The sequence below is a fragment of the Sturnus vulgaris genome, chromosome Z (genome assembly GCF_052056855.1).
Source record: "Sturnus vulgaris isolate bStuVul1 chromosome Z, bStuVul1.hap1, whole genome shotgun sequence".
NCBI lineage: Eukaryota > Metazoa > Chordata > Aves > Passeriformes > Sturnidae > Sturnus > Sturnus vulgaris.
In genome coordinates this window covers 81,095,803-81,120,335 of record NC_142283.1, presented here as the reverse complement: position 1 = coordinate 81,120,335, position 24,533 = coordinate 81,095,803, and the positions used below count along the sequence as shown (strand labels likewise).

The window sequence follows — 24,533 nt, the reverse complement described above, 5'->3', positions numbered from 1 at the left end:
AAAAAAAAAACCCTCCAAATTTAAAATAAACTAAAAATTAAAACTACAGGTAGAAATTAACTTTAAGTGAACTGCTCCCCTCCGCCCCCAGCGTGGCGAATGTGCGGGCGGGCGGGCGGGCGCGGCACTCGGCCGGGGCCATGGCGCTGCTGAGGGGTGAGGATCCCGTCCCGCCGCGGATCCCCGGCTCCCTGAGGGGCTCCGGGGGCACCCTGAGGGCGGGCGGTCACGGCGTGGGCGCTGGAGGGGCCTCTGAGGCGGGGCAGCTCTCGGGGCCCTCAGGAATTACAAAGGAGAGCCCCCAAGGGGCGATCCCCTCCCGGGGGATTTCTCTCCCCGCGGTCCCGGCCGTGCCTGCACGGCCAGGCGGCTGGCAGTGATGAGGAACTTCCAAAAAAACTCATGGCTGCGTGGGGTCAGAGGGAGGGAATGATTGTCATAGAGTGGGGAGGGGGCTCAGAGGGTGGGAGTGGGGTCAAGGAGTGGAATGAGGTGTAGAGAGTGCGAATGTGGTCAGGGTGTGGGAATGGGGTGCAGAGGGTGGGAATGCGGTCTGAAGGTGAAAATGGGGTTCAGAGAGTGGGAATGTGGTCAGGGTGTGAGAATGGGGTGCAGAGAGGGAGAATGTGGTCAGGACGTGGGAATGGGGTGCAGAGGGTGGGAATGGGGAGCACAGCGTGTGGAAATGAGGTTCGGAGAGTGGAAATGGGGAGCACAGGGTGGGAGGGGGTCGGAGAATGTCAGTCACAGCCTCTGTTTCCAGCATTGCTTTATGCAGTAATTCAGTGTTTGCCTCGCTGCAAACGAACGGGTAGCAAGGGGTGTGTGTCTGTCATGGAACTTGGAATTTGAGTTGTGTGTCAGGAAAAATTTCTCCGTGGAAAGGGTTGTCCAGCACTGGCACAGCTGCCCAGGTCGGTGGTGGAATCCCCATCCCTGGAGGGGTTTAAAAGCCGTATGGATGTGGCACTTGGGGACAGGGGTCAGTGGTGGCCTGGGCAGTGCTCAGGAATGGTTGGACTCCATGGTCTTGGAGGTCTTTTACAGCCCAGATGATTCTGTGATTCTCTGTTTACATGCAGTGACTGTAAGTGACACCTGAAGTGACAGTGACTGGCAGTTTGTCACAGCCAGGCCCTGCCTGTGTCAGCACTGATAGTGCAGGATAAACTCCTTAAGTTGCTACACCTCCTGAAAGTGTTTGGTGCAAAGAGCCAATTTATGCTCTACATTGTTTAAATTCTGTGACTCTTAAAAAAATAAGGTAAATACACCTTTTAAGGCCAGCTCTTTTATGAAAACAAAATTGAAATTTATTGCAATAGGGCTTTTTATCTACTTGACAGCTCTTTGCTACTTGACAGACTGTACCTAAATAATAACATACGTGTCAGTCATGGTGTGAGATTGCAGTGCTAAAACCTGTGTAGTCAGCATTGTATTAATTCTGATGGTTTTGCTGAGCTGGATGAGACAGAGGGCACCTTGCCCGTAATTATTTGATTTTAGTTTTCTGTGCCCACTGCAGGATTTTCTCTCATCTCAATCCACAACACTTTCATATACTGTTCTTGCTTCTTAACTTCCTTTTTAAAGTTATTGACTGTTTTCTAGGCTTTCAAAATACAGGACCCGATGAAGAATTATTTTTATATCAAGTGCATTTGAGATATGTTGGAGGATTAAACAGAGTTTCAGTTCTCTGTTTGGCAGCAAATGGTTAACAAAACCAGTTTAGAAGATGTCTCAAAGATAATGTTTTGTAAGGATTCTGAGTGATCTTGGCTTTCTTGCCCCAAAAGTTTTCAGATCTCGATGCATTTGGTATTATTCTGCTCTCATCCAATGTTTATCACCTTGGAAGATTGCAGAGACTCTGGAATCTTTCTGTGATAATGTAGGACAGAACTAATTAGTGGAAATTTAGGAAGAGTTGACAAAGAGTCCTTTTTCACTCAGGACTTTTGCCACCTCTTGTTGCCTCTCCTGAAATTCTGTGGATGGGGTAGCGTTTGTAGGTGCCTCTCCAGCCAAGGAAAATTTGGCAAGCTCTGGAGTTATGTACCCTAAGGGAGTGTCTGTGTCCAGGTTAAATCAACATAACACAGACTGTGCTGCTTCTGCTTCATCTTCTCTTAGTGGTTCATCCAGCCTTCTCTGTGAGTCTTGAGTTATTATTTTATTGAGCAGCCATAAAGTGAACTCGGGCAGAGAACTCAAGTGGAAATGAGGCCCTCGTTTTCTGCTGAGTCTGGCTTAGTGTTCAGCTGCCTCTGTTGTGTGACCTGCCCTGGTTTATTGGCCCCACGGTGCTGTTGGGAGGTGGGCAGCAGTGAGCAGCCTCCGTGAAAGAGAGAGAGGTGGTGTTGATGTGAAAGGAATGTTTGAGGGCAAAGTTTCATCCTCGGCCCTGGACTGTTCGTGAGGCAACACCACGGTGCCTGTGACTGAACAAACAATGTGGGTGACTGACAACCTGGCCAAAAGACAGGAGAAAGAGTTCTTTGAGCTTGGTCAGGTCCCCAGGCTGGTCTGCAGCAAAGCTTTGTAATCATTTAGGCTTGGCACAATTTGGAGGAGGCAGGGAATCAGTGGACAAGGAGGAGGGGTGAAGAATGGGAGTGTCAAGGCCCATTTTGCTCCAGGAAAGATATGCCAAGGAGGGAAGATTTAGATTGGGTATTAGGAAGAAATTCTTTGCCATGAGGTGAGCCACAGGTTTCCCAGAGAAGCTGTGGCTGTCCCTGGATCCCTGGGAGTGTCCAAGACCAGGTAGGACAGGGCTTGGAGCAGCCTGGGACAGTGGGAGGTGTCCCTGCCATGGCAGGGGGTGGCACTGGGTGATCCTTGAAATCCCTTCCAACACAAACCATTCTGTGATACGAGTCTGAGCATCCTCCTGCATGTTTTAAATCTCTACACTGTGTTCAGGTCCTTGTCAGTGAGGAACCTTGACCTTCACCACTTTGGAATGTCCTTATCTAGCAGTCATGCAGCCTGGGGTGCAAGTACATGCCAGACGGAGGAGCACTCTCTCTCTGACAAAGAAGCCAAGCAATACGGATCAGATGACCTGAAATCAGTGCTCATGAGCGGCTTAATGAGTGGGCATTTTCATTTGTCTGTGTTCTTGCATCTGCATACGTCCCTGCAGCGTTGCCTTAAATAGCTGGGTGTTTAGTGGGAGCTGTGGAAACAGGGGGTGTGAGCTACGTGGTTCAACTGGGGCAAAGTTCACAGCCTGCCTCCCACTTGTTTTTCTGCACGTGGGAGCAGAGAGCCAGTGTGAGAGGCAGCCAGGAGATGTTTGCTTTGGTTCAGAGATGGCTTCTCCCGAGCTGGAGTTTGTATCAACTGCTCCTGGCCCGTGCATTTGTACACATGTGCTTGCACATGGTCTCCTGCCTAGTAAAAACTTGATTTTCTTCTCAGGAACCAGAAGATTCATGCTAAAGCAGTTTAGGTGGCATATATGTTTCTGGCGGGAGCATGAATTTTTTGATTAGTGAATGTTTTTCCTCTTAAGCTGAAGTACTCAAAGTTGAAATGCATGTAAAAAGCAGGGGGCTGGTTTTGTGCTTTATTCTCTGGTTTGGTTTTTCTTTTTTTTTCTTTTTTTTTTGTGGAGAGTCCATGTAAACCAAAGATCTGCTGATTTTTCTAGGATGAGGGAGTGGCCTCTACTAAAAGCACAGTTCCTCATTTGATTTTTTCACATGTGTCTACTACAGATGTTACTGGCATGCTTTTAGTGCACTGCCACTAATGATTGATGTATGTGGCAGCCTACTCCAATTCCACATTTGTATCCAACCTTACTTTGTTGTCAAACCTCACTGTGGAAAGGGGGGGGGTATTTCCAGAATCCGCCCAGCTTTTTTTTCTGACCATTAATTCTCAATGCCTTCCCTGTCTAAAGCACGTTATTTATCTTGAGCTTCCTGTGTTCATGTGGCCTGTACTTAAAAATGTGAATTTAGGTTGTTACCCACCGGAGGCTGGCTTCTCCTGTGTGTGAGGTGCTGTGCCTGTGGATAGTTTCTGCCCCTGTTGCAGTGTTAAAGGGTTAACTGCACCACTTAGTTAGTGGTTTGTCTTCATTTTCTTCTGCCTTCACTCAGAGTCAGGATTAAAAAACGAAGGAGATGGATTTTTTCATGTTCGGATTTAGTTGTTTATTAAATCTTATTTAAAGTACAGAGAGTTCTGCAACACTTCTAGCCACCAGCTAAAAGTGAGCAAAATGGAGCTGAACCGAGCTGGTTACAAGGTCTTTGAAAGCTAAACAGTCCAATAGAGAACTAACACCTCTATTATTTATACTTTTGACCCAATAACCAAACTCCTGTGCCCCGCAGTGCAGCACTGACTGTGCAACCTGAAATCGTGAAGGAAGAAGACAGAAAGAGACAACACTCACAATCCTCCATCTTGTCCCATACCTATTATTATATTCTAAAACCCCAAATTCAAAACTTTTCACCATGTGCAATCACACACTTCTATTCTAATTACACACCAGTGATTTTAACTCCATCACTCAAATTTGGAAACCTTCTCCAAGGCCCCGGGTCCAAAGCAGTGTTCTCCTGGGGGTCAGTGCCAGGAAGCACAGAAAGATCCAAACTCCCAGGTTCCTGGGATCCAACAGTGCAGGTGTGTTCACCTGTGGGTCGTTTCTGCCCCTGCTGCAGGTGTGTTCACCTGTGGGTCTTTTCTGCCCCTTTCCAGGTGTGTTCATCGTGGCAGCCAAGCGCACTCCCTTTGGCACCTACGGGGGGCTGCTGAAGGATTTCTCAGCCACCGACCTGACGGAGCATGCCGCTCGAGCCGCGCTGGCCGCGGGCAAGGTGCCCGCCGAGATCATCGACAGCGTCGTCGTGGGCAACGTCATGCAGGTGGGTAGCCTGGGAAACCTGCTGCTCGGGGGCTATTCCAGGCACCCTCGGTGTGGTGGCCCTATAGATAGCTGCCTCTGGCTGGCAGCTGAAGGCGTGGAAGGGAAAGGGGTCAGTAGCAGCTGGCAGTCTAGTGTTTCCTGCTTGTGTTTGGGGGATGTGTCCTGTGTGATTTGTGGTACTGTTGGGAACAAGGCTTAGCTTGCTTTTTTTAGTGCCAGAGGCAGCTTAAACGAGGGCGAGCTGACCTCCTAAAGGTATGTATCAATTAACAGGGTAGTTGCTAATCCCAGGTACATTTTCCCTGTTTTGATGGCTCGAGCTGTGGGACTCAGTGATCAGTGGTTTTTCACTGAGTTGCATAAAGCCCTTTCTGTGTTAAGCTTGTGATTTGAGTCCATTTCTCTTGTGTTTTCTATAGAATTTTTTTTTGAGTGAATGTGAGTTTCCTTTGAACTGGAAGGATACATGCCTTGATTGGCAGAGACATTTGGAAAATCGTGTCTTTTCCAAAGAGCTTGTGTGGAGGATGCTGTTGTATGCGTTTGCAAAACTGCAGTTACCTACACATACAAATGAGGATCTTTGTTTTAGGCAAGACAGCAAAGAACATACCTAGATTTTTTGAAGTTTTTTTTGCTTTGTATTCTGATTTCACCGTTACTATTAAGGGTGGGGACTTGTATTTTGCACTGCATGTTTCAAGGATGCAGAAGAAGCAAGTAACTGAGAGCTTGAACAATAAGCAAAGAAACAGGCAGTATTCCTCCTTCGGATTTTCAGCCAAAAGTGTAGCTTTAAATTATTCTGTCTCCTACAGCTATCATTTCAGCTTCTTCTATTAAGCTTTTCAATTTTGCAAGAGCTGTTTGTGGCCTAGGAAGAATTGCTGCAGTCAGATCTCCTCTAGTGCTTTCACATAAAAAATAGCAATCTTCTGATAAAGTTTCTTTTAATTTTGAAAGTACATGTATTTTCCTTTGTATGTTTTTTTAAATTCTGGTTTATTGATATTGTTTGATTAAGTTTAATTAACAATGAATATATGAGTATTTCAAACTCTCCTTCTTCAGCAGAAGGGGTTTGATTAATTCTAATTTTTTTTCTGAACTTGCATTAGTATTGTAGCACTGTGCACAGAACTTCGTTGGGGCATATTCCCCAAGAGCACAGATGTTCTGTCTGGTTTTGGGAGGCTTTCCCCTGTTAGTCTGAGCAATATTAATTTACCTTAAAATAATTGCAGCTCTCCAGGCTGGATCTGCCCTTGTGTCAGCCTGCTGTGAGGGTGCTGTTTTGAAAATGAGAGGAAACATAAAGTTGCTGACTTAACACACACTTCCTTTAAAATGCATATTAAGACAGTGACACTTTCAGATCCCGTAGGATGGTGTCTTCTTGAAGTGAATGAAAGTGCTTCTGGTGAGAGGTGGGATTTCTGCTGAGCATACACTGTCCTCTGTCAGGGATGCAATTCCACCATTCTGACTCTCCATCAAGACTACTTTTGCTTTCCAAATCAATGAGAGTGTGACCAAACCTCTTTCCTGTTGTGCCTGCAGAGCTCCTCGGATGCCATCTACATTGCAAGACATGTTGGTTTGCGTGTGGGAGTTCCCATCTCTGTCCCAGCCCTCACTGTCAACAGGCTCTGTGGCTCTGGCTTCCAGTCCATTGCCAATGGCTGTCAGGTACAAAGCTCTGCTTCTGTTGTAACTTTTGTCAGGCTGTTAACGTGTGGAAGCATGTCCTTTGTGTTTGGGATGAGTCTTGACATGGATTTTTGGTAGAGGTTTGTGTTGTCCTGCATAGATTTTTGCAGGAGTTCAGCCGCCACAATGCTACGGTGTGTGGTTGTTTTTTAAAATCCAATATTGTAGTGATTTTTAGTTTAATATGAGGAATTCAGCAAGTGTTAATTGGTGAAATGGAGCTCAGCTGTGCAATAGTTGCATCCCACAGTCCTGTTGGTATGGACTGGAATTACTGGACTCCAGGAGTCTTTCATCTCTTGATCATTATTTATGTTCTCACCTGGCTAGCTCTGTAAGCAGCAACCTGTGCTTTTTAAGTATGCTTTTGTTCAAAGATCCAAACCTCTCATGAGTTAAGTAGTTTATAGTGTCACTTCTTTTAAAATAGAAGAGAATCAACTTCTCTTTGAGGAGTTGGCCAAAACCATTGAGTCAGAGCACAGGGATTTTTATTTTATTTGCTCATACACTGCTTGTATGAATACTTGAACAAGCAGATTGTTGGTTTTGTGGGATTTTTTTGGTTTTCCTTGGCTAAAGAATTATTTTAGGTCTGATCCTCTAGAAGAAAAAATGTAGAGTTAAGATTATGTGTTTACAATATTATCCACCTGACTGCTTTTCCTAGCGCTTTTTGCAAAGGCCAAACACACGTTTGTCCACACTGAAAAAGTCTGCTGCAAAATGTGACCACTTTTATTGAAAGTATGGTGGTGAGGTCCCTTTCAAAGATGGTATTTCATCAATGCAGCCAGTGCTGTTTAAATGCTCACAAAGTTTTTAGTAACTATAGGATGCATCTCTGCACTTACTGCTACACATGAGTTATTAACTAAAAATCTCAAATGTATATCAAGATCACAGAATCATGGAACTGTTTAGGTTGGAAGGCACATCAAAGGTTACCCACTTCCACCCCCTACCACGGGCAGGGACACCTTCCACTACCCCAGGTTGCCCCAAGCCCTGTCCAGCCTGGCCTTGGGCACTTCCAGAGATGGGGCAGCCACGGCTTCTCTGTGGTAATGTAATTTTCTTCCATTCTAGTTCATAAATAATCTCAAAGTCCAGCTCAGTGAAGCATTTTAAGGAAGCACTATTTTTGAATGCTCTGATGGTGCATATAAAAATTGGGGCTTTTAGGTTTATGCTTTGCTGTTGATGAATTAGAGTATTTTGGGTACTTATTTTGGCAAGTACCTAGCTATTGTCTTTTAAAATTATGTCCCATTTTTTTCAAATCGTCAGGTCTTACTTCAGGCTTTGAAGTGTAATTTATGTTCTTTTTGAGAAGAGTGGGAGCTCAAAACCACCAGCACAACCATTTGTGAACCAAACCATACAAGCATGCCGATGCCTAATGTCTTTGTTCCTCTGCTCTGTCACGTGTGCACACCCAAATTCTCTTCTTCCCTCATGGATACAATCATTCTTTGCTGAAAGGAAGAAAAAGGGACCTGGCATGAAGGAGGCAGACTCCAACCTTAACAGAAGGGTAAACCCTTCATCAATATACACACATGTGACCAAGTTTGGATTCATTCTAAGTTCGTTGCTTTGTAGGTGACAGCCTCTTCTTTTTAAACAGCTATCTTCTTACTCAAACAGCAGGCTGAATCCTGGATGTGTTTTGTTTTACTGTGTTAACAGGAAATCTGCCTGAACGAGTCAGAAGTTGTTCTGTGTGGCGGAGCTGAAAGCATGAGCCAGGCTCCGTACGCGGTTCGAAAGGTTCGGTTCGGAACCAGATTAGGAGCAGAGCTCAAGGTACTGGTTTTTGTTCTCTGAGCAAAGCATTGCTCAGTATCAGTATTGTAGGCGCTAAATCCTTGCAAATGAAATTACTGGAGGTTAGATCCAGACTTTGTAGTTTACAGCATTTATCAAGTATTCAGACAGTATCAAAACAGAAGGTTCGGGCCACTTCGTGAAGCATGCCAGTTTTCCAGCGTTTTCAAAACCATTTTTGAGTTCCTGTTCCGTGTTAAACATACCAATAAACTTTTACACAAAATTTCGGTCGCTTGGTGCATCCTGTGCAAGTGTAATGTACAAAATGTCTGTGAAGTAGAGGCACACGGTTTAGGCAAGGCTAGAAATGCTGTCAGTAGGTAGCTAGACTGGTAAAGAACATGTATGCCTCCAAGCTGTGAGCATCTCTCAATTTCCAGGTGGAACCTTGAAGCTAAATCCATTGACAAATAAGTTATCTTTACATTTTCTTCTGAAGATAATTCCTGAATGAATGCTGTGGGAAATGTGCAGCAGGATTAATTAATAACATGCCACCATTTACTCAGTAGGTCATAACTGACGTCAAAATGCAAAATTAGGATATTCCAGTCCTTTGGGGTTTTTTCCCACACTGAATTTCCATTGTGAATATGGTCAATATGATGTGTGCTTGGTTCTGTTCTTGTGTGGCACTGGTCCCACAGACAGCACCTTCACAAAGTTGCTGATACACCAAGTAGGTGCAGCTGGCTTCTTACCATAAAGGTGACTGAATTACACAGTGAGAGGTGAATAAATGATTTATCTTGCAGAATTATGCTGCAGACAGAGATAGCAAAACCCATCTGAACTGACTGGGCTTGCCTTTATCAGGTTGAGTGAAGGTAGACTTGGGTATTTTCTCCCCTGAGATATTATACCCACAGAAACCTTTGACTTTACTAAGGGCATTTTACCTGACAGTAAAGAAAAAGCTAAAGAATCAGTATGCTGCTGTGCCTTCTCACAGTGCCTTGCATTAACTTCTTGGAAACCAGACAGGTGTGTGTGCATACAGGGCCCTAATAAATAATTCAAACAGAAGTGAAATATGCTGAAATACTAAAAATCTTATTTTAAAGCTTTCCCCAAGTCTCCTGGGGCCACGTGTGAGTGGAAAGAATTGCACCAGAGCACAGTGGAGATTAACTAAAGTTGCACACAAGAACTTGCACACAGTTTTTCAAGTGTGTTTATTCTAATAAATCAATAAATTATCTGTAGGTGACCTGAATTAATTTTACAAGGAGCCACTAGTTTCCAAGAGACTGCTGAACAGTTAGAAACTGTCAGTAATAAACAGAGTATTTCTGTGCTTCCTAATTTTCTTCTGATGTTCCACGCAGCTGGAAGACACGTTGTGGGAAGCCCTGACAGATACACATGTTAAAATACCCATGGCAGTGACAGCTGAAAACCTGGCTGCAAAATACAGCATCTCCCGAGAGGACTGTGACCGGTACGCGCTCAAAACGCAGCAGAGGTGCAAAGCTGGTGAGTAAATCGGAGAGTGGAAGTGTTTATGCGACACTTGTTTCAAGTCTGGTCAGCTTTTAGCATTGATTCAAAGTGTTCTCAGGTTTCTTCCTGGCTCTTGGTGTGATTTGTCTTTCTGTTTGCATACTGTAGTTCGTGATTTTGTTGGCCCCTTGGTACAAATAACGCACTCTGAGGGGAGATGGCTTTGAAAGTATAATGAGTCAGGTGTTGCACCCCTCAGAAGATTTGGTTCGAGCCCCTTTCCACTACTGCCTTCCTTTGCTTTCCTCAGGGACATTTCATAGCTGTTGAGGTAGCAAACACCATTGGCCAGTCACGGGTCAGCTCCTGCCTGAGCAGGATTCATGTTGGTGAATTTCGTTTGTTGGTGTCCCTCTGGTGGGATGCAGTATTGTCCCTGGCATGCGTGACTGCACTCTTTTCTTTCCTCTGCAGTCTTCCACAGTGACCCACATCCTTCTTGTGTGCCAGCATGTGCTGTAATTCATCTAAATCCTCCTGTTTTCTTTTGCAAATTAAATGTTGTTCTTGAATGCTTGAACAGTGAGAGCACATGGAATCTGAAGAGGCTATATTTGTCTAGGAGCTGTGTTTTAAACTGTTCTCTGGGTGGTTTATGTGCCCAAAACCGTAATTCAGAGGCACTGAGCTCTGGGGCCTCCAACAGCACAAGGACGTGCAGCTGCTGGAGCCAGCCCAGAGGAGGCCACGGAGATGCTGCAGGGCTGGAGCCCCTCTGCTCTGGAGCCAGCCTGGCACAGCTGGGGCTGCTCAGCTGCACAAGAGAAGGCTCCAGGGAGAGCTCAGAGCCCCTGCCAGGGCCTGAAGGGGCTCCAGGAGAGCTGCAGAGGGACTGGGGACAAGGCAGGCAGGGACAGCACACAGGCAATGGCTTCCAGTGCCAGAGGGCAGGGCTGGATGGGATCTTGGGAAGGAATTGCTGGCTGGGAGGGTGGGCAGGCCCTGGCACAGGGTGCCCAGAGCAGCTGTGGCTGCCCCTGGATCCCTGGCAGTGTCCAAGGCCAGGCTGGACAGGGCTTGGAGCAGCCTGGGACAGTGGAAGGTGTCCCTGCCATGGCAGAGGGTGGAACTGGATGAGATTGTAGGTCCCTTCCAACCCAAACCATCTCAAGTTCTGTGATTCAGTCACTGTGAAGTTTAGGCCCACAACCAATAGAATGTGCAGTGGCCATCCTGGCACTTAATATGCGTTGCAGGGCTAAGGTGAACATAAGAAGGAAAGATCTAAGCATGGTTTTACATTCTAATGATAGTACATTTTAACAGCTGCACTCCTGAAGGAAGATTTTTCTATTTTTTTCAAATGGATGTGGAAGAGCTTTTTGAAACTTTTCTTCATTGTTTATTACCTTTCCTGCTTGTTCTTCTTGTTACCTAACTCCTGCCATTCCTAGAGCCTTTGCTAGAAACTGTGCTTCTTGTTTTTTAGGATTTTACCTTGCTGTTTTTATTTCTGCCTATAGGACCAGATCGTCTTATCCCAGAGTAAAGAGAGAGTCCTGTGTGTAATCAGGAAAGAAAAAGGTTTTGAGGAATATATTGAGAAGCCCAGAGGTAGCTAAACAACATCAGATCTGACAATTTCAGTGTCTTAGTTATCAATATCTGTCTCATGTTATATTGGGTGATATGACCAGTTGCTTTTTTGGGCATCTTGAATTGCAGTAGGTTGTTTAGGCAGCTGAATCCCATTGAGATCCTGGCTTGATAGTGAGAACCTTTGGAGGAGCACCTTAAACAGGATTTTGATTGATACACAGTATCTTATCAACAGAAACGGTGTGGCTCAAGAGGTTTTTTGCACGTTCCTCTCAGAGTGAGATTTACATCTCGGCCATCTGAGAAATTAGAGAGCTGTAAAATAAAGCAGCAGTAAAGGAAAATATGTACTAAAAATAAACCTAGCGGTTTACACAAGAAAACCAAACAAAAAAGAGTTCAGCTGTTTAAACCTGAAATAAAGTTTCAATATTTGAGACTTCCTTTGGAGAAGTTTGAGTGTACTTGTATAGTTTTTGCCCAGTTTCTTAAAATAACAAAAATCACAAAAACCCGCAACAATATATAAGCAAAATAAAGCATAAGTATTGCTGTCTCTGAACTTTGGTTCGAGTAGAGCAGAAGCTGTGTGCACATGAAAATATGATTGTTGGTCATGCTGTACAATCATCTTGATGTTTTTATCAAGTCCTTTTATTTTCCTTTTTGTGTTTGCAGCTAACGATGCTGGCTACTTTAATGCTGAGATGGCACCAATTGAAGTGAAGACAAAAAAGGGTAAAGAAAGCATGCAAAAGGACGAGCACCCCAAACCCCAGACCACTATGGAACAGCTGACAAAACTGCCATGTGTCTTTAAAAAGGATGGAACAGTCACGGCTGGGAATGCTTCAGTGAGTACATCAGACCCTTGGGTTGGGCACGTGTCCCCCTGTGGTTCTCCAGATTTATTGCCACTGTTTTTGTCTCTCACCGAGTTGGCTCTCAGTGGTGTCTCCTGACGAAAATGACTTCTAATTCTGCAGCTAAATGCCCCAGCTGACTCTTCCAGCCCCAAGGTGCCAGGGGATCCTGCAGCCAGCTCCTAAATCTTAAAATTTAATTCTGTGGATTGCCACTGATCCTGCAGTGAGGCATTGGCATTTTTTCATCAGCCTTGAGTTGTGCAGTTGGTGGCTGCAGTGGATGTGTAGCCACTCTCCTTTCTTTGGGGAGCAGTGGTTACTGAACTTTTTTGCTTTAAACCTACATTTTGTTAGTGGGCAAAATGCTGCTGCTCATCTTTGTACCACAGCTACTGTCCTCCCTCCCCCAAACCACATTTTGCTCTTACCCAGAATATACTCAGTGCTTAGCAGCATGTCATTATAGACTGTTCCTCTCACAGTCATTACCTTAATTAATTGATTAAAGTTCTTTGGGCCAGATGGAGTGTTGTGATCATACAGTCTGAATTCATGACTAAAATAGATCATAGCCACAGTAAGTGTGGGTGTCTGCAAAGTATCTTTTATAATTAATAGCACATACATTATCCATTATGAATAGTGTTCTTGCAAGTCAGCAGAATCATATTTCCAATGCAGGGAAGACTTTTTTTTCCTCTTCTAACACATTGGAATTCATTAAACATGTATCCATATTTAACTTTCTATCCTCAGAATAGTGAAAGATTGTTTTTTGCTGTTCTGAATAAACATTGTTAAATATTAATTATAGTACCTTAGACTCAAGCCCCTTTTGTGGGTTTAGTTTAAAGAGTGTGAGGGTTTTTTTGTGTCTTTGTATTTTCTCACTAAGAATGCTTCTCTCTTACTGCAAGGGTGTGTGTGATGGAGCTGGTGCAGTCATCCTTGCCAGTGAATCAGCCCTTAAAAAGCACAGTCTTACTCCTCTGGCAAGAGTAGTAGCTTATCACTCAGCTGGCTGTGACCCTTCCATCATGGGCATTGGTAAGTTACAGTAAAGTACATCATTTTATAGCATAAAGCAGCATAAAAATGTTCTTGCCATGGGCATTCTAAAAGGAAAGGAAAGGATGCTCCACTGTGCTCAGACTGGTGGCTCTGGAGCTGTTTGTGTGTCCTGCTGTCCATCTCACTGTGTCATTCCATCCCTGTTGTGCACAGGGACAGATTTGCTCCTTGGTTTGGCTGGAAGTGTCTGACCCACAGTAATAGCACGAGCACAGTCCCCCAGGCTCTCCTGTCTTCCCCTTTTTTACTGTCTCTTTTAGTCAAGAAAACAAACACTCAATTTTTTTTTTTTTTATAATTTTCTCCTAAAATTCACTTTAGTTTCCTGTAAGCTCTAAATCCCATGATAAAACGTGTAACTAAGGGTTGCCTGCCTCACCTTTTGCTGATGGAGTTGTGGCTATGTGAACACCTTTCAGCAGTTACTCAGAGGCTCAAGCTGCTCGGATCCCAGGATATTTAATCTTGGATCCCAGGATATTACCATCTGTTCAGGTATTACTTGGCAAACCAAACCCTTTCTTGGTTGCTTTAGTCCCATATTTCCTCATCAAGTATCTCTTAGTGCAAACAATCCCTCAAAGCCAATCCAGACACCACAGGATTTTTCCCTTTGCTTTAGTTTGCAGACAGCATTGTATCCCAGCATTGCTTTTCCTCTCTTGTCGTTCTGTTCAGAGGAGCTGTTGTTGGCTGGTTCTGTGTGTCAGTAGAAATGCAAATGAGGCATTGTCAGATTTGTTTTCCTGGTCAGACTGTCTGACTGACACAGCCTTCAAAGCAAACGTGGAGGGAGGGGTTTTTTCGCTGGATTTTAGTGCTGGCATTGTGCTTCCTAAACCAGCCCATTCTCTCTAGGTCAGACAACTCTTCTAGCTTGTTTAAAAACTTCATAAATCATATGGAGGATCACTTAGTATCCCAGCTCCTTCACACCACAGCTTGTCCCCAGCAGCTCAAAGAGACCAGATGAGATTCATCGACATGACAGCAGCGGATCTGACAAACAGGAGCTCAGTCTGAGCCACTGTCCTTTCACACACTGATAGCAAGTCCTGTCTCAGAGTGTTCAGTGAGAGAATTCATTATTTTAAAAAAAGAGAGGGGGGAAAAGTTTACTTGGCTGTCATTAGGGGTCTTTGTATTGTCCACATGAGACCCCTCCCATTACTCTCATGCGTAACAGGCATACTAAAATCCTTCCCTAATGAGATGCACTTAGACTCTAGTGTTAAGCTGCCTGGGGCTCCCTGAAACTCCACTGAGCTCTGAACTGGGCCCTTTCTTCTTTTCATTTTTCTGTCTCTTTGGTAATTTACTTATTTTTATGTTTTTATTCTTTGAGCTGTGTGATCTCAACACCGTTTTTTGGTGGTGTGATAGCATTTAGGGTTGTTGGTGTTTTAGGGTTGAATGATCAGCCACTACCTAGCATCTCATGTTTCTCCTACAAGCACGTACGTGATTAACCCTTCCAAATTCTCTTTGAGTGTGTTTCCTTAGGTAGCTGTGTTTGGGATTAATTTCCCTTAGCAGATAATATTAGGTTATATAAGTCAGATTTCTTCCAGAGAACAGTATTGTTGCAAAACTCTTAATAGTCTGAAAACCAAAATCTTACTTTCTTCAGTTGTCCAAGACCTGGGTCTGGGGTAACATTTAATTGTTTGGAATAAACTAATTAAATGTTTAGCTTTTTGCTAGAAGATTTTCAGTTATATTAATACCAAAACATCAATACCCATAACTAAACACATGACCAGCAAACTCTAGAGCAGCCTGTATTTTTCCTTTATTGTTTACCTGGAGGCTTCAGGTTGTGAGAAAAGAATAAATGGAACCAAGAGTACTGGGAAGGAGAATACCTCACAACCATTGTGAAGTTGTTTTATTTGCCTGGGGACTGTCACTTCTCTTGACTTGAAAGCTCTGTGTGCAGCAGTAGTGACACTCTTAGCTTTCCCTGGCTGTATGTTGACAAGGAGACAAAGTGGTTTTTAGATTTAGGAGTTCTCTTACCACGTAATAAAGCAGGTGAGTGACATATCCAGAATTCATTGGCTGCACAGAGGCTCATGGGGGGGGTTCTCATGAGGTTTTATGAATTTATCCTATGTAAAACAAGTTTCTAATACTTTAAATAATAATTTCTAAATTTAACTAACTGCATACAATTTCCAAACAGGCCCTGTACCTGCAATTACAGAGGTTTTGAAGAAGGCAGGACTGACCCTGAAGGATATGGATTTGGTAGAGGTGAGATGTTTTTACAGGAGCAGTGATTTTACCCCTGATCTTTTTAGCAGAAAGATTCCACTCATGCCATGTAGGTGTTTTTGCCTGTCAGGAGCTTGCCTGACCTCTGTCCATCCAGTTTCTGCTGCACAGTCACTACAAAAATCCCAGGCACGTGGAAACTGGAAATGGTGTGATCGCATTCCATGGAACAAAAATATCCTCATGTGACATGGTGTTTTACTCCCTGGCTGGACTGATCATGTTTTTAATTAGTCATACATGTGAGCAGGGCCTTTTTCTGACAGAGCAGCACTGCCTCAGAACATACAGTACCTTTTTTTATAGAATACACCTCATACTTGCTTAGTATTTTAATTTGGTTGGATTGGATTGACAGATGTGTGTTGGCTGGGCATGCTGTTATAAATATGGCATTTAATATTCTTCTCAAAAAGACCTGGAGGGCCAGTTCACCTCATTTAATCTTGTTTGCACACATACTGCTGAAAACTGGTGTAAAATTTCTGTCCTTTCTCTGGTGCTTTAGGTAAATGAGGCATTTGCACCTCAGTATCTGGCTGTGGAAAAAGTGTTGGGCCTTGACCCCGAGAAAACCAACGTCAACGGAGGTGCCATTGCCATCGGCCACCCTCTGGGAGCCTCAGGGTCACGGATCACAGCTCACCTGGTGCATGAATTAAGGTAGGCACACAGACAGGAGCTGTTCAGGGTGCAGCTACACCTGCAGGTATTTTGAGCACACATGCCATATGGCTAAACTCTTCCAGTCAGCCAGCTTAAAAACTCTCCTTGCTGGAATGTACAAATTTGCCACCTCTGTGCTGCAGTGCAGGTCCTGCACTTGCCTCACATTCCGTCCTGTTGTCATGACAGCATTCTTCAGTTTACCTAGATCTGATCCAAGCCCACAGGAGTCTGTGGGCCTTTTTTTTGAAATGGCCTTTGAGCAAAGTCTGTTCTCTTCTTAACATGGCATATTTCATAGAGTCTTAGAGTCCTTGAATGGTCTTGGTTGAAAGGGACCTCTAAAGACCATCTCATTCCACCCCCTGCCATGGGCAGGGACACCTTCCACTATCCCAGATTGCTCCAAGCCCTGTCCAACCTGGCCTTGGACTCTGCCAGGGATGGAAGAGCCACAGCTGCTCTGGGCACCCTGTGGCAGGGCTCTACCATCTTCATAGCCAGGAATTCCTTCCCGGTATTCCATCTAACCCTGACCTCTGGCGGTGGAAGCTATTCCTCCTTGCCCTGTCACTCCAGGCACTTGTGCAAAGTCTCTCTCCAGTCCCCTTTAGCTACTGGAAGGGGGCTCTTTAAAAGAATTTGTTGTCACCTTCTCTCTCCTTTACTCCAGTTTCAGAAATTCTGGCTCTTGCTTGATATGCTTAGCAACATTTTAATCTGAATTTTCCTTTTTTCTCAGAGTAGAGATTACTGTGTCTCTTTGCTTGTACTTGTAACACTTAGTGCTCAGCCATGAAACTTCAGATCATTTGCACCTTGCCGAAAACTGTTTCTTGGAGTGTGGCTGTAGGAAACCTAGCATTTAAAAGCTAACTCAGTGGTGTTCAGGTAGTTTAAAAACTGCTCTAGCAATGTTCAGGTGGGGTCTAGTGGAAGAAGTTCCTGCCTGTGGCAGAGGGTGGTACCAGATGATGTCTAAACTCATTGTTCAGAAATATTTCAACGTCAGTTGAGACGTCATGATATTTTACTAGAAAAATAACAGCACGTACGTTCTAGAACGTCATCTTCAGTAACACGCATTTGATGGCTGGTTTCCTCTCATAAAATCAGGACAAGGAGCTGCTGTGGTTTCCTGCAGGTAACCGATTTTCCCCGTTGGTGTTTCTGAGCAGGCGCCGTGGTGGGAAGTACGCGGTCGGGTCGGCGTGCATCGGCGGTGGGCAAGGCATTGCTGTGCTTATTGAGAACACAGCCTGATGGATCCTGGGCACTGCAGGATCACTGAACTGCTGATTCCCTGAGGAACCTGCCTCCTGTGACAGCAGAGCATCGCTGAGTGCCTTTCCTGCAAGGTAAAGGAACAACTGAGAAGTCAGGATTCTGAACAAAAAAAGATTCGTTGATGTCTTTCTAACTAAAGGAAGTGCAGCATCAATATAATTTCACACTGATGAACTATTTTCTAAAAGCCTGTTTTCAATCAATGTGTTTCTGTAGGCAAAATTATTTTCATTTCCTGAGGAAATTGCCTGTCAAACTTTCACCCAACCTGCCTTAAAATAGCAGTGCAGCTCTTTAAGCAAGTATTGCTTAAACTTATTACAGCTATGACACTGTCTGGCACATGTGCCTCTTTTATTATCAGGAAATGTGAAAATGTAATCAGAGACTTTCTGAAATATATATTGATTGTAGATTGATGGCTATTAACCTGTACCCTGCTGTTCTGCAAGGGAAAAGAGCAGAAGGTGGAATTTTCATTGTGCCTCCCAAAAGAATAATAAATATAACACAAAAAGAAAAAGGGCTTGGTGTTCTGTTTGTTAGTTTATTTTAGAAGTAAATCACTGTGAGAATTGTTACTTTTGGGAAATCAGTGTTGGGATTTGGACAGAGCGTTTTTCCTGGTTGAGGAATAACTTTATTAGGTAGTTTCTAGAGAACTCCAGCAAATCTGTCAGCCCTCCAAGAACGGGTATGGCTGCATCTGGCCTGTTGTCACATGGTAACTGCATGCATTCAGCACCTCATTCTTGAACTTGCTCTGATAGTATCACCCATATTTCTTGGGTCTGTGGGTGTGGGGCTATTCTTGGCCAGTTTGAGAGGTGCAGCTCCAGGGAAGCTGCCTGGCCTCTCAGAGGCAGTGGAGTTCGAGTTATGAATCATTTGACAGAACCAGCATGAAACTGGGGTGAAATGAAGTCTTTGTGCTCACTGGAGTCCTTCAGGCTATTGTGAGCAGCTTGCAGCTTGTCTGCATCAGGTACTCACTGGAGAGAGCCCTGTCAGAGACAGCACACACCTCTCCCTAGCACTGGAACAGGAGCAGAGACTTCAGTCTTTACTCTTTCTCATCCTCTGTCCAGTGACAAATATTCCTTATCTGCAACAGCTTCTTGCCACTCTGCTGGCATGAGAGGATTGTGAAAGCCAGGCAGTTACTCAAACCTGTCTGCCTAGCCTAGCAGGAAATTCAGGTCAAGGCAAGTGTTGCTACAGCTGATGGATAACAATTGAAGTATGCTTATCACCTTCCCAGGGGTTTTCATGGGAGCAGTGACTTTAACAACTGTAGAGATATTTAGCACTGTTTGTATGGATTAAAGAAACCCCAGCCAACTCAGCTGCCTTAGGGCAGCAAACCAGATATTTATCTAATACACTAGCTGTTTTCCTCTTTCTGCTCTTATCGTAGTCAATTAGGATTACTGGGATTTCACTGCTCAAAATGCATTTGCCACATGGATTTTGCCACATCTTTTGCAGGAGAATTTTTATTTCATAACCAGTGGTGCCTTCTGTAATAACCAATAACTAATTCCCACTTCCTTCTTAGAATCACAGAAGGGTGGAATAATCTGAGTTGGAAGAGATCCACAGGGATCATCCAGCCCAGCTCCTGTCCCTGCCCAGACACCCCAGCAATCCCACCCTGTGCATCCCTGGGAGCAGTGTCCAAACTCTCCTGGAGCTCTGGCAGCCTCGGGGCCGTGCCCATTCCCTGGGGAATTCCCTGGGCAGTGCCTGAACCCTCTGGGGGAAGAACCTTTCCCTGATATCCCACCTAAACCTGCCCTTAGAGAACTTCGTGTCATTCCCTCAGGTCTGGTCACTGGTCACAGAGAAGGTGCTGCCCTTCCTCTTGCCCTCACGAAGGAATTGATGGGCAGTTCTTGACTGTGGATGATCATTGAATTCTCATTTTCAGAGAACCGCATGAAGTTTCTCCAGGATCTCATCTCTGTGTTGTAATATTCTCAGAAGAATAACTTCTTTCTGAGCTCATCACTGTGTGTTTACAGTAAATCCCCTTCATGTGCTTTATTTAGCATGATGATCCTTAATATTAAGAGGAAATGTTTCATTTCCCCTTTTTATCACTCAAATTTTTGAGATTCATGTGTAATTCTAGCCATGAGAGCTGCATTTAGTCATCCTGAATAATGGTGTATTTTCTGCAAAATCCATCCTGAGGTCCACCTTATTTTCCAGAGAACTTTTTATGCATAAGCTGCAACTTCAGGATACCTTGACAAATGTGTTACCAGCACATGATGGTGTTCATCCTCTTGCCAATAACCTTTCTTTGCAGTGTCATCCAACTGCTTATTCCCATATAGTTCCATTTTTATCCTGTTCATTTCCTGTAAGAACCTCTGATGAGAGGGTTTGCCACAGTAAAGTGAAGCAGTGAGAGATCCTTTCCCGTGAAGTTACTGGGACTTTGGGTAGTGCAGCTCTAACACTCGCAGCTTCTTCCACAACACTCAGCTGAGGTCAGCCAGGTCAGAGAGGTGTTTATGGAATCGTGGAATGGTTTGGGTTGGAAGGGACCTTGGAGAGTGCCCCATTCCACCCTCTGCCATGGGCAGGGACACCCTCCACCAGACCAGATTGTTCCAGACTGGCCTTGGACACTGCCAGGGATCCAGGGGCAGCCACAGCTGCTCTGGGCACCCTGTGCCAGCCCTGCCCACCCTCCCAGCCAGCAATTCCTTCCCAATAACCCATCTAAATCTGCTTTGTGCCAGTTAAACCATTGAATGGTTGAGTCCAGTGACAAGCCCTCTCCATTCCTCTTCTGTATTTCCTGATTTCACTACTAATCCTAGAGCATGGCATTCCCAGGAGGGCAAAACCAGGTCCTGTGCTAGGCCTTGCACAAACATGGTTTGCTGTGCTTGAAAATACAGAATCACAGGATCACGGAATGGTTTGGGTTGGAAGGGACATTAAAGATCACCTTCTTCCAACCAGGATTCAAAATACTGGCTTTTTCTTGCTGAGTTATTACAAAAGATGAGCACGAGCACTGATGTTTGTTTCCTGAGCCAGTCTTCCACAATACATAGGGGTGCTGAGCCTTGAAGCTTTGGTCTGAGCTTGTCTTTGCTAGTAAGCCCTATCATTTATTACAGAGTAACAGCAGAAATACCTGATCCTTGTACTAATTCCCAACTATGTTCCCTGATTTCCTGGATATAACAATGGTAGAATTGTGTTTCTGCCTTTGGGAAATTAAGGCATCTTTGCTGAGAGCAGTTGGGATTAGGAGAATTTAAATGTCCTGGAAGAAGCAGGAGATAAGAAATGTGTTAGATTTTAGAGGGATAATCACATACTTTGAGTGTACTGAGTGCACTGAGTGCATACTTCTTTTTTTTTTTTTTAACCTTTTTAGACTCAGTTCTATTCTTTACATGAATAGTCTCTATTATGCATTATAATGAAAATGTTAATTTCTTTCTTTTTTTTTGAGCCGCGTGGGGAAAGAAAGCATGTGTGGGATTTATTACCCGTGTAGAACTCTGCAGGATTTACTTTTCCAGGCAGGTGTAGCTTTCTGCCACTTGGTGGAGCATTTTAGACACCCTGCAGCTGTTCCAGCCTCGCAAAGGCATCTGCAGTCCTCGCAGTAGCACAGCCTTTCTCCTAAGTTCTTGATAGATTAAACCTTAAAACTGAAACGCTTTAAAATTCAGGCCCCGTTTCTCCTTTTACGGTTTTTAAACAGGCAGCTGCCACGACACCGACACGTTTGTGCTGCTCTGCACCCCAGAGTGTGTGGTGCTGCTGGACTCCAAGGGCGTTGGAAAGCATTTGGTGTCTTACAGAGTGGGTCCCCACTGCAGTGTGAGGGGATGATGGCTGGAGTGCTACGTCTGGCAGGGGATGAAGAGATTCTGTGGTCCCTTGGTCCAGGAGAAAAGCTATTAAACCTTAATCCTAAACAACTGTATGTGAGAGAGAGGGGGAAGGCACAGAGGTCTGACAGAGGTAGGCTTACCTGTGGCATTCCTTTCTGGATTAGACACGAGCAGTTCCGTTGCACTGCTAGTGGAGCTGCAGTAATGAAGATGGGATCTTGTGTAAGCATTCTATGTATAAAGAAATTACATCTTGAAGCTCCTAAAGTGCACATTTTCAGGGAAGTCTCACCTCATCGTGAGAGTATTTCTATTAAGCTCTTCCTCCATCTGCAGATCCAGACGTTTTCCATCTGGTGTGATGCTGTTAAGCTGGGCAGGGCTCTGTCTGGCCTCTCCACCTGCCAAAGTCTGTGCTGTCCGACTGGGATGCTGCAGGGGGATGCTGAGGGGGATCAGAAGGGAAATTAATCCTTCTGAGAGCTCAGAGCTAAGGGTTTAGTAACAGGGATGCACTTCCCCTCTTCTGGAAGCAGCTACAAAGAGCCTTGTGCTGGTCATGTCTTTGCTGACTTTGGTACATTTACATGAGAAAAGTAAATTCAACAGGTGGGTTGGAGCATGAGTTAAGTTTGGCTTACACATATGGTTGTTGGTCTTAGTTTTAGTTTTATATTGGATAAGTATTTCTCATGGAAGTGAGTTAAGATCAAAAGGTAACGTTTTTGGACTTAGTTGAGGAAGCTCTTTGAGAGCAAATCCAGCTGTAGAGCCAGTGATGCTTGGTCAAAATCCTGGAGCCATAGGAATTGCAGGGCAGATCAGGTGTAATCTCAGGCTGCTAATCCACAGCTATTTGAAACTGTCAGCATGACAGACTCCTCCTGGCAGGTATGAAACCAGAGCAGCTATTGTTTTCCCTCTGGTGGTCATACTCTTGCTCTGATTCAGCAAAAGCAGGGTTGTGTGTTCACACCCTGCCTGGGCTGGATGTGTTTTCTGTGAGATCAGGAATTGCCCAAATGTGGCATTAGTGATTGTGAAAGCAGAGCATTAATCTCTGTGAAAATCAGACAGGGAGCTGTTGCACAGAAGCTGAATGCAGCAAGCTCTGGGAGTGAACCTGCCAGTCTGGAGAGGTTGTGATGCTCAGCCTGGACACCAAGAGCCAGGCACACCAAATTCCTTTCTGCCCCAAACACAGACATCACACCACGTCCTCTGCATTAACAGCACGGGACCTAGAATAGCAAAAAACACCCCAAAAAACCCCCAAACAAACAAACAAACAAAAAACCGAAAAAACAAAACAAAACAAAAAAACCCAAACAAAAAAAAACACACAAAAAACAAAAACAAAAAAACCCCAAACCAAAAAAGACACAAACAAACAAACAAAAACAAACAAACAAAACAAAACAAAACAAACAAAGAAAAACCCCAAAGAAAGAAACAAACAAAAACCAACAAAAAAAAACAAAACAAAAAAAACCCCAAACCAACAAAATAAGCATCTAGGAGCCAAAATATGAACTCTGGAGTTGCAGGAAGCAGGAGGGGAAAGGCTTTGTGCCCTCATTTCTGTGCTGCTGCCTGATAACCTCTGTCAACCTATGAAATGTTTTTCATTCTGTCACTAACTAATCAGTTGATGGAGCTTGTAGGCACCATCTGACCACATCTCAAAAGAAGACTCACACAAGTTTTACTTTGAGAGATTTGAGCACTGACAGCAAGCTGGAAGCTCAAAATTTTTATGTTGTTAGATTCTTCTGCGAGTTCCTCACTGCACTATATCCAAACATGCTTCTTCAGTGTTGAGTGCGTGTCTTCTACTTCACATATTTTCTCTAGCAGTGTATTTATTATAGCTGTTGCCAAGGAGGAAAATAATTAATCCCTCTTTATAAACATTTAGCTCTAGTATGAGATGCACATGATATAATCAAATATACACGATATAATAAAAAACATTGGGCTTTCTGTTTGTCTTGTAAAAGTGTTTTACACAACAATGTTTTTCCCCTCTGCTGTGGTTATTTATAAATAGAGATTTTTCCGGTCTTGAAAAGGGATTTGCAAAATCTAGATTGCGAAGCAGAAGATAACGTGGTTTTAAGATGGAAGAACTGACGAGATGGCAGAGCATTGAGAAGTTGTATTTACTGGAACATTAATTGTTGGATTGAGCATGAAAAAACTCATTTTCAGGAACCTATTCTGGCACTCACCAGGCTGAAGTTCCTCACCTGTACAAACTAAAGATGTGCCCTTTTTAAAAAAAGTACATTCACCAGATTCCAGAAACTCCTGAATCACCTTAAAAGTAATTGTGAAACTGTAAGATTCAGCAAATCTACAGTTGCTAGAATGGTAGGAAATACTACTAACTTGGAGAATAGCATCGTGAGGTTGTGGTGAGTGAAAAGTAGAACATTTATGACTATTTCTCTAACAGTGGCAAGTGTCAGTCTGCAAACAGGACCCAGGAGAGATTGCAAGGAAGTAGAATACGGAGTAGGCAGAGTATGGAGTAGGATATGGAGTATATATTGAGTATGGAGTAGTTTGAAATTGAGGGAAGGGGCAAGTGTGGATATAAACCAAGAATTCGCTGTGTCGGGTATTGGATGCAGCTACACAAACACCAGTATTTATTCATTAATGCTGCTCCTAAAGGAAGGGTGAGGGTTCAAGTGCTGTGTGCCTTCACCAGGGGTGTCCTGCCTCTGTCACCACCTGTAGCATATTGTCCTGGAGACTTTGAGCCCCGAGTCCTGGTGCAGAGGTGTGTGCTCCAGGGCTCTGTGCTGCTGTTTTCTGTCAGAACAGCTTCCAGACACCGCAGTGGAGACCCGTGACTCTTGTACTGCAAAGCAGGTGTGCCCCTGGCTCAGGTCTTGTTTCCTTGAGGGCTGGTCTCTGTCCTCAGCCTTTTCCTGCTCTGCCCACCACTGGGGTGGGAGGAAGAGTCACGGAGTGCCATGGAAAAATGCAGTTGCAGGCCTAAAA

General features: G+C 44.3%; 1 protein-coding gene across 1 annotated transcript; it reads left to right on the top strand.

Annotated features, from left to right (window-relative positions):
* Positions 1–79: 79 nt before the first annotated feature.
* ACAA2 (acetyl-CoA acyltransferase 2) lies at positions 80–18,175 on the top strand. The gene is made up of 10 exons (XM_014894897.2): positions 80–156; positions 4,732–4,898; positions 6,461–6,589; positions 8,303–8,419; positions 9,772–9,919; positions 12,164–12,339; positions 13,269–13,398; positions 15,608–15,678; positions 16,208–16,362; positions 17,544–18,175. The coding sequence occupies exons 1-10, from the start codon at positions 141–143 to the stop codon at positions 17,626–17,628; spliced, it is 1,194 nt and encodes a 397-aa protein (XP_014750383.1). The 5' UTR covers positions 80–140; the 3' UTR covers positions 17,629–18,175.
* The last annotated feature ends 6,358 nt before the right edge of the window (positions 18,176–24,533 follow it).

Excerpts from the sequence above, each read along its gene's own strand:
- ACAA2 (XM_014894897.2), top strand. Across the intron at positions 12,340-13,268 it reads TCACGGCTGGGAATGCTTCA|GGTGTGTGTGATGGAGCTGG; the intron begins GTGAGTACATCA and ends TCTTACTGCAAG. Across the intron at positions 16,363-17,543 it reads CACCTGGTGCATGAATTAAG|GCGCCGTGGTGGGAAGTACG; the intron begins GTAGGCACACAG and ends GTTTCTGAGCAG.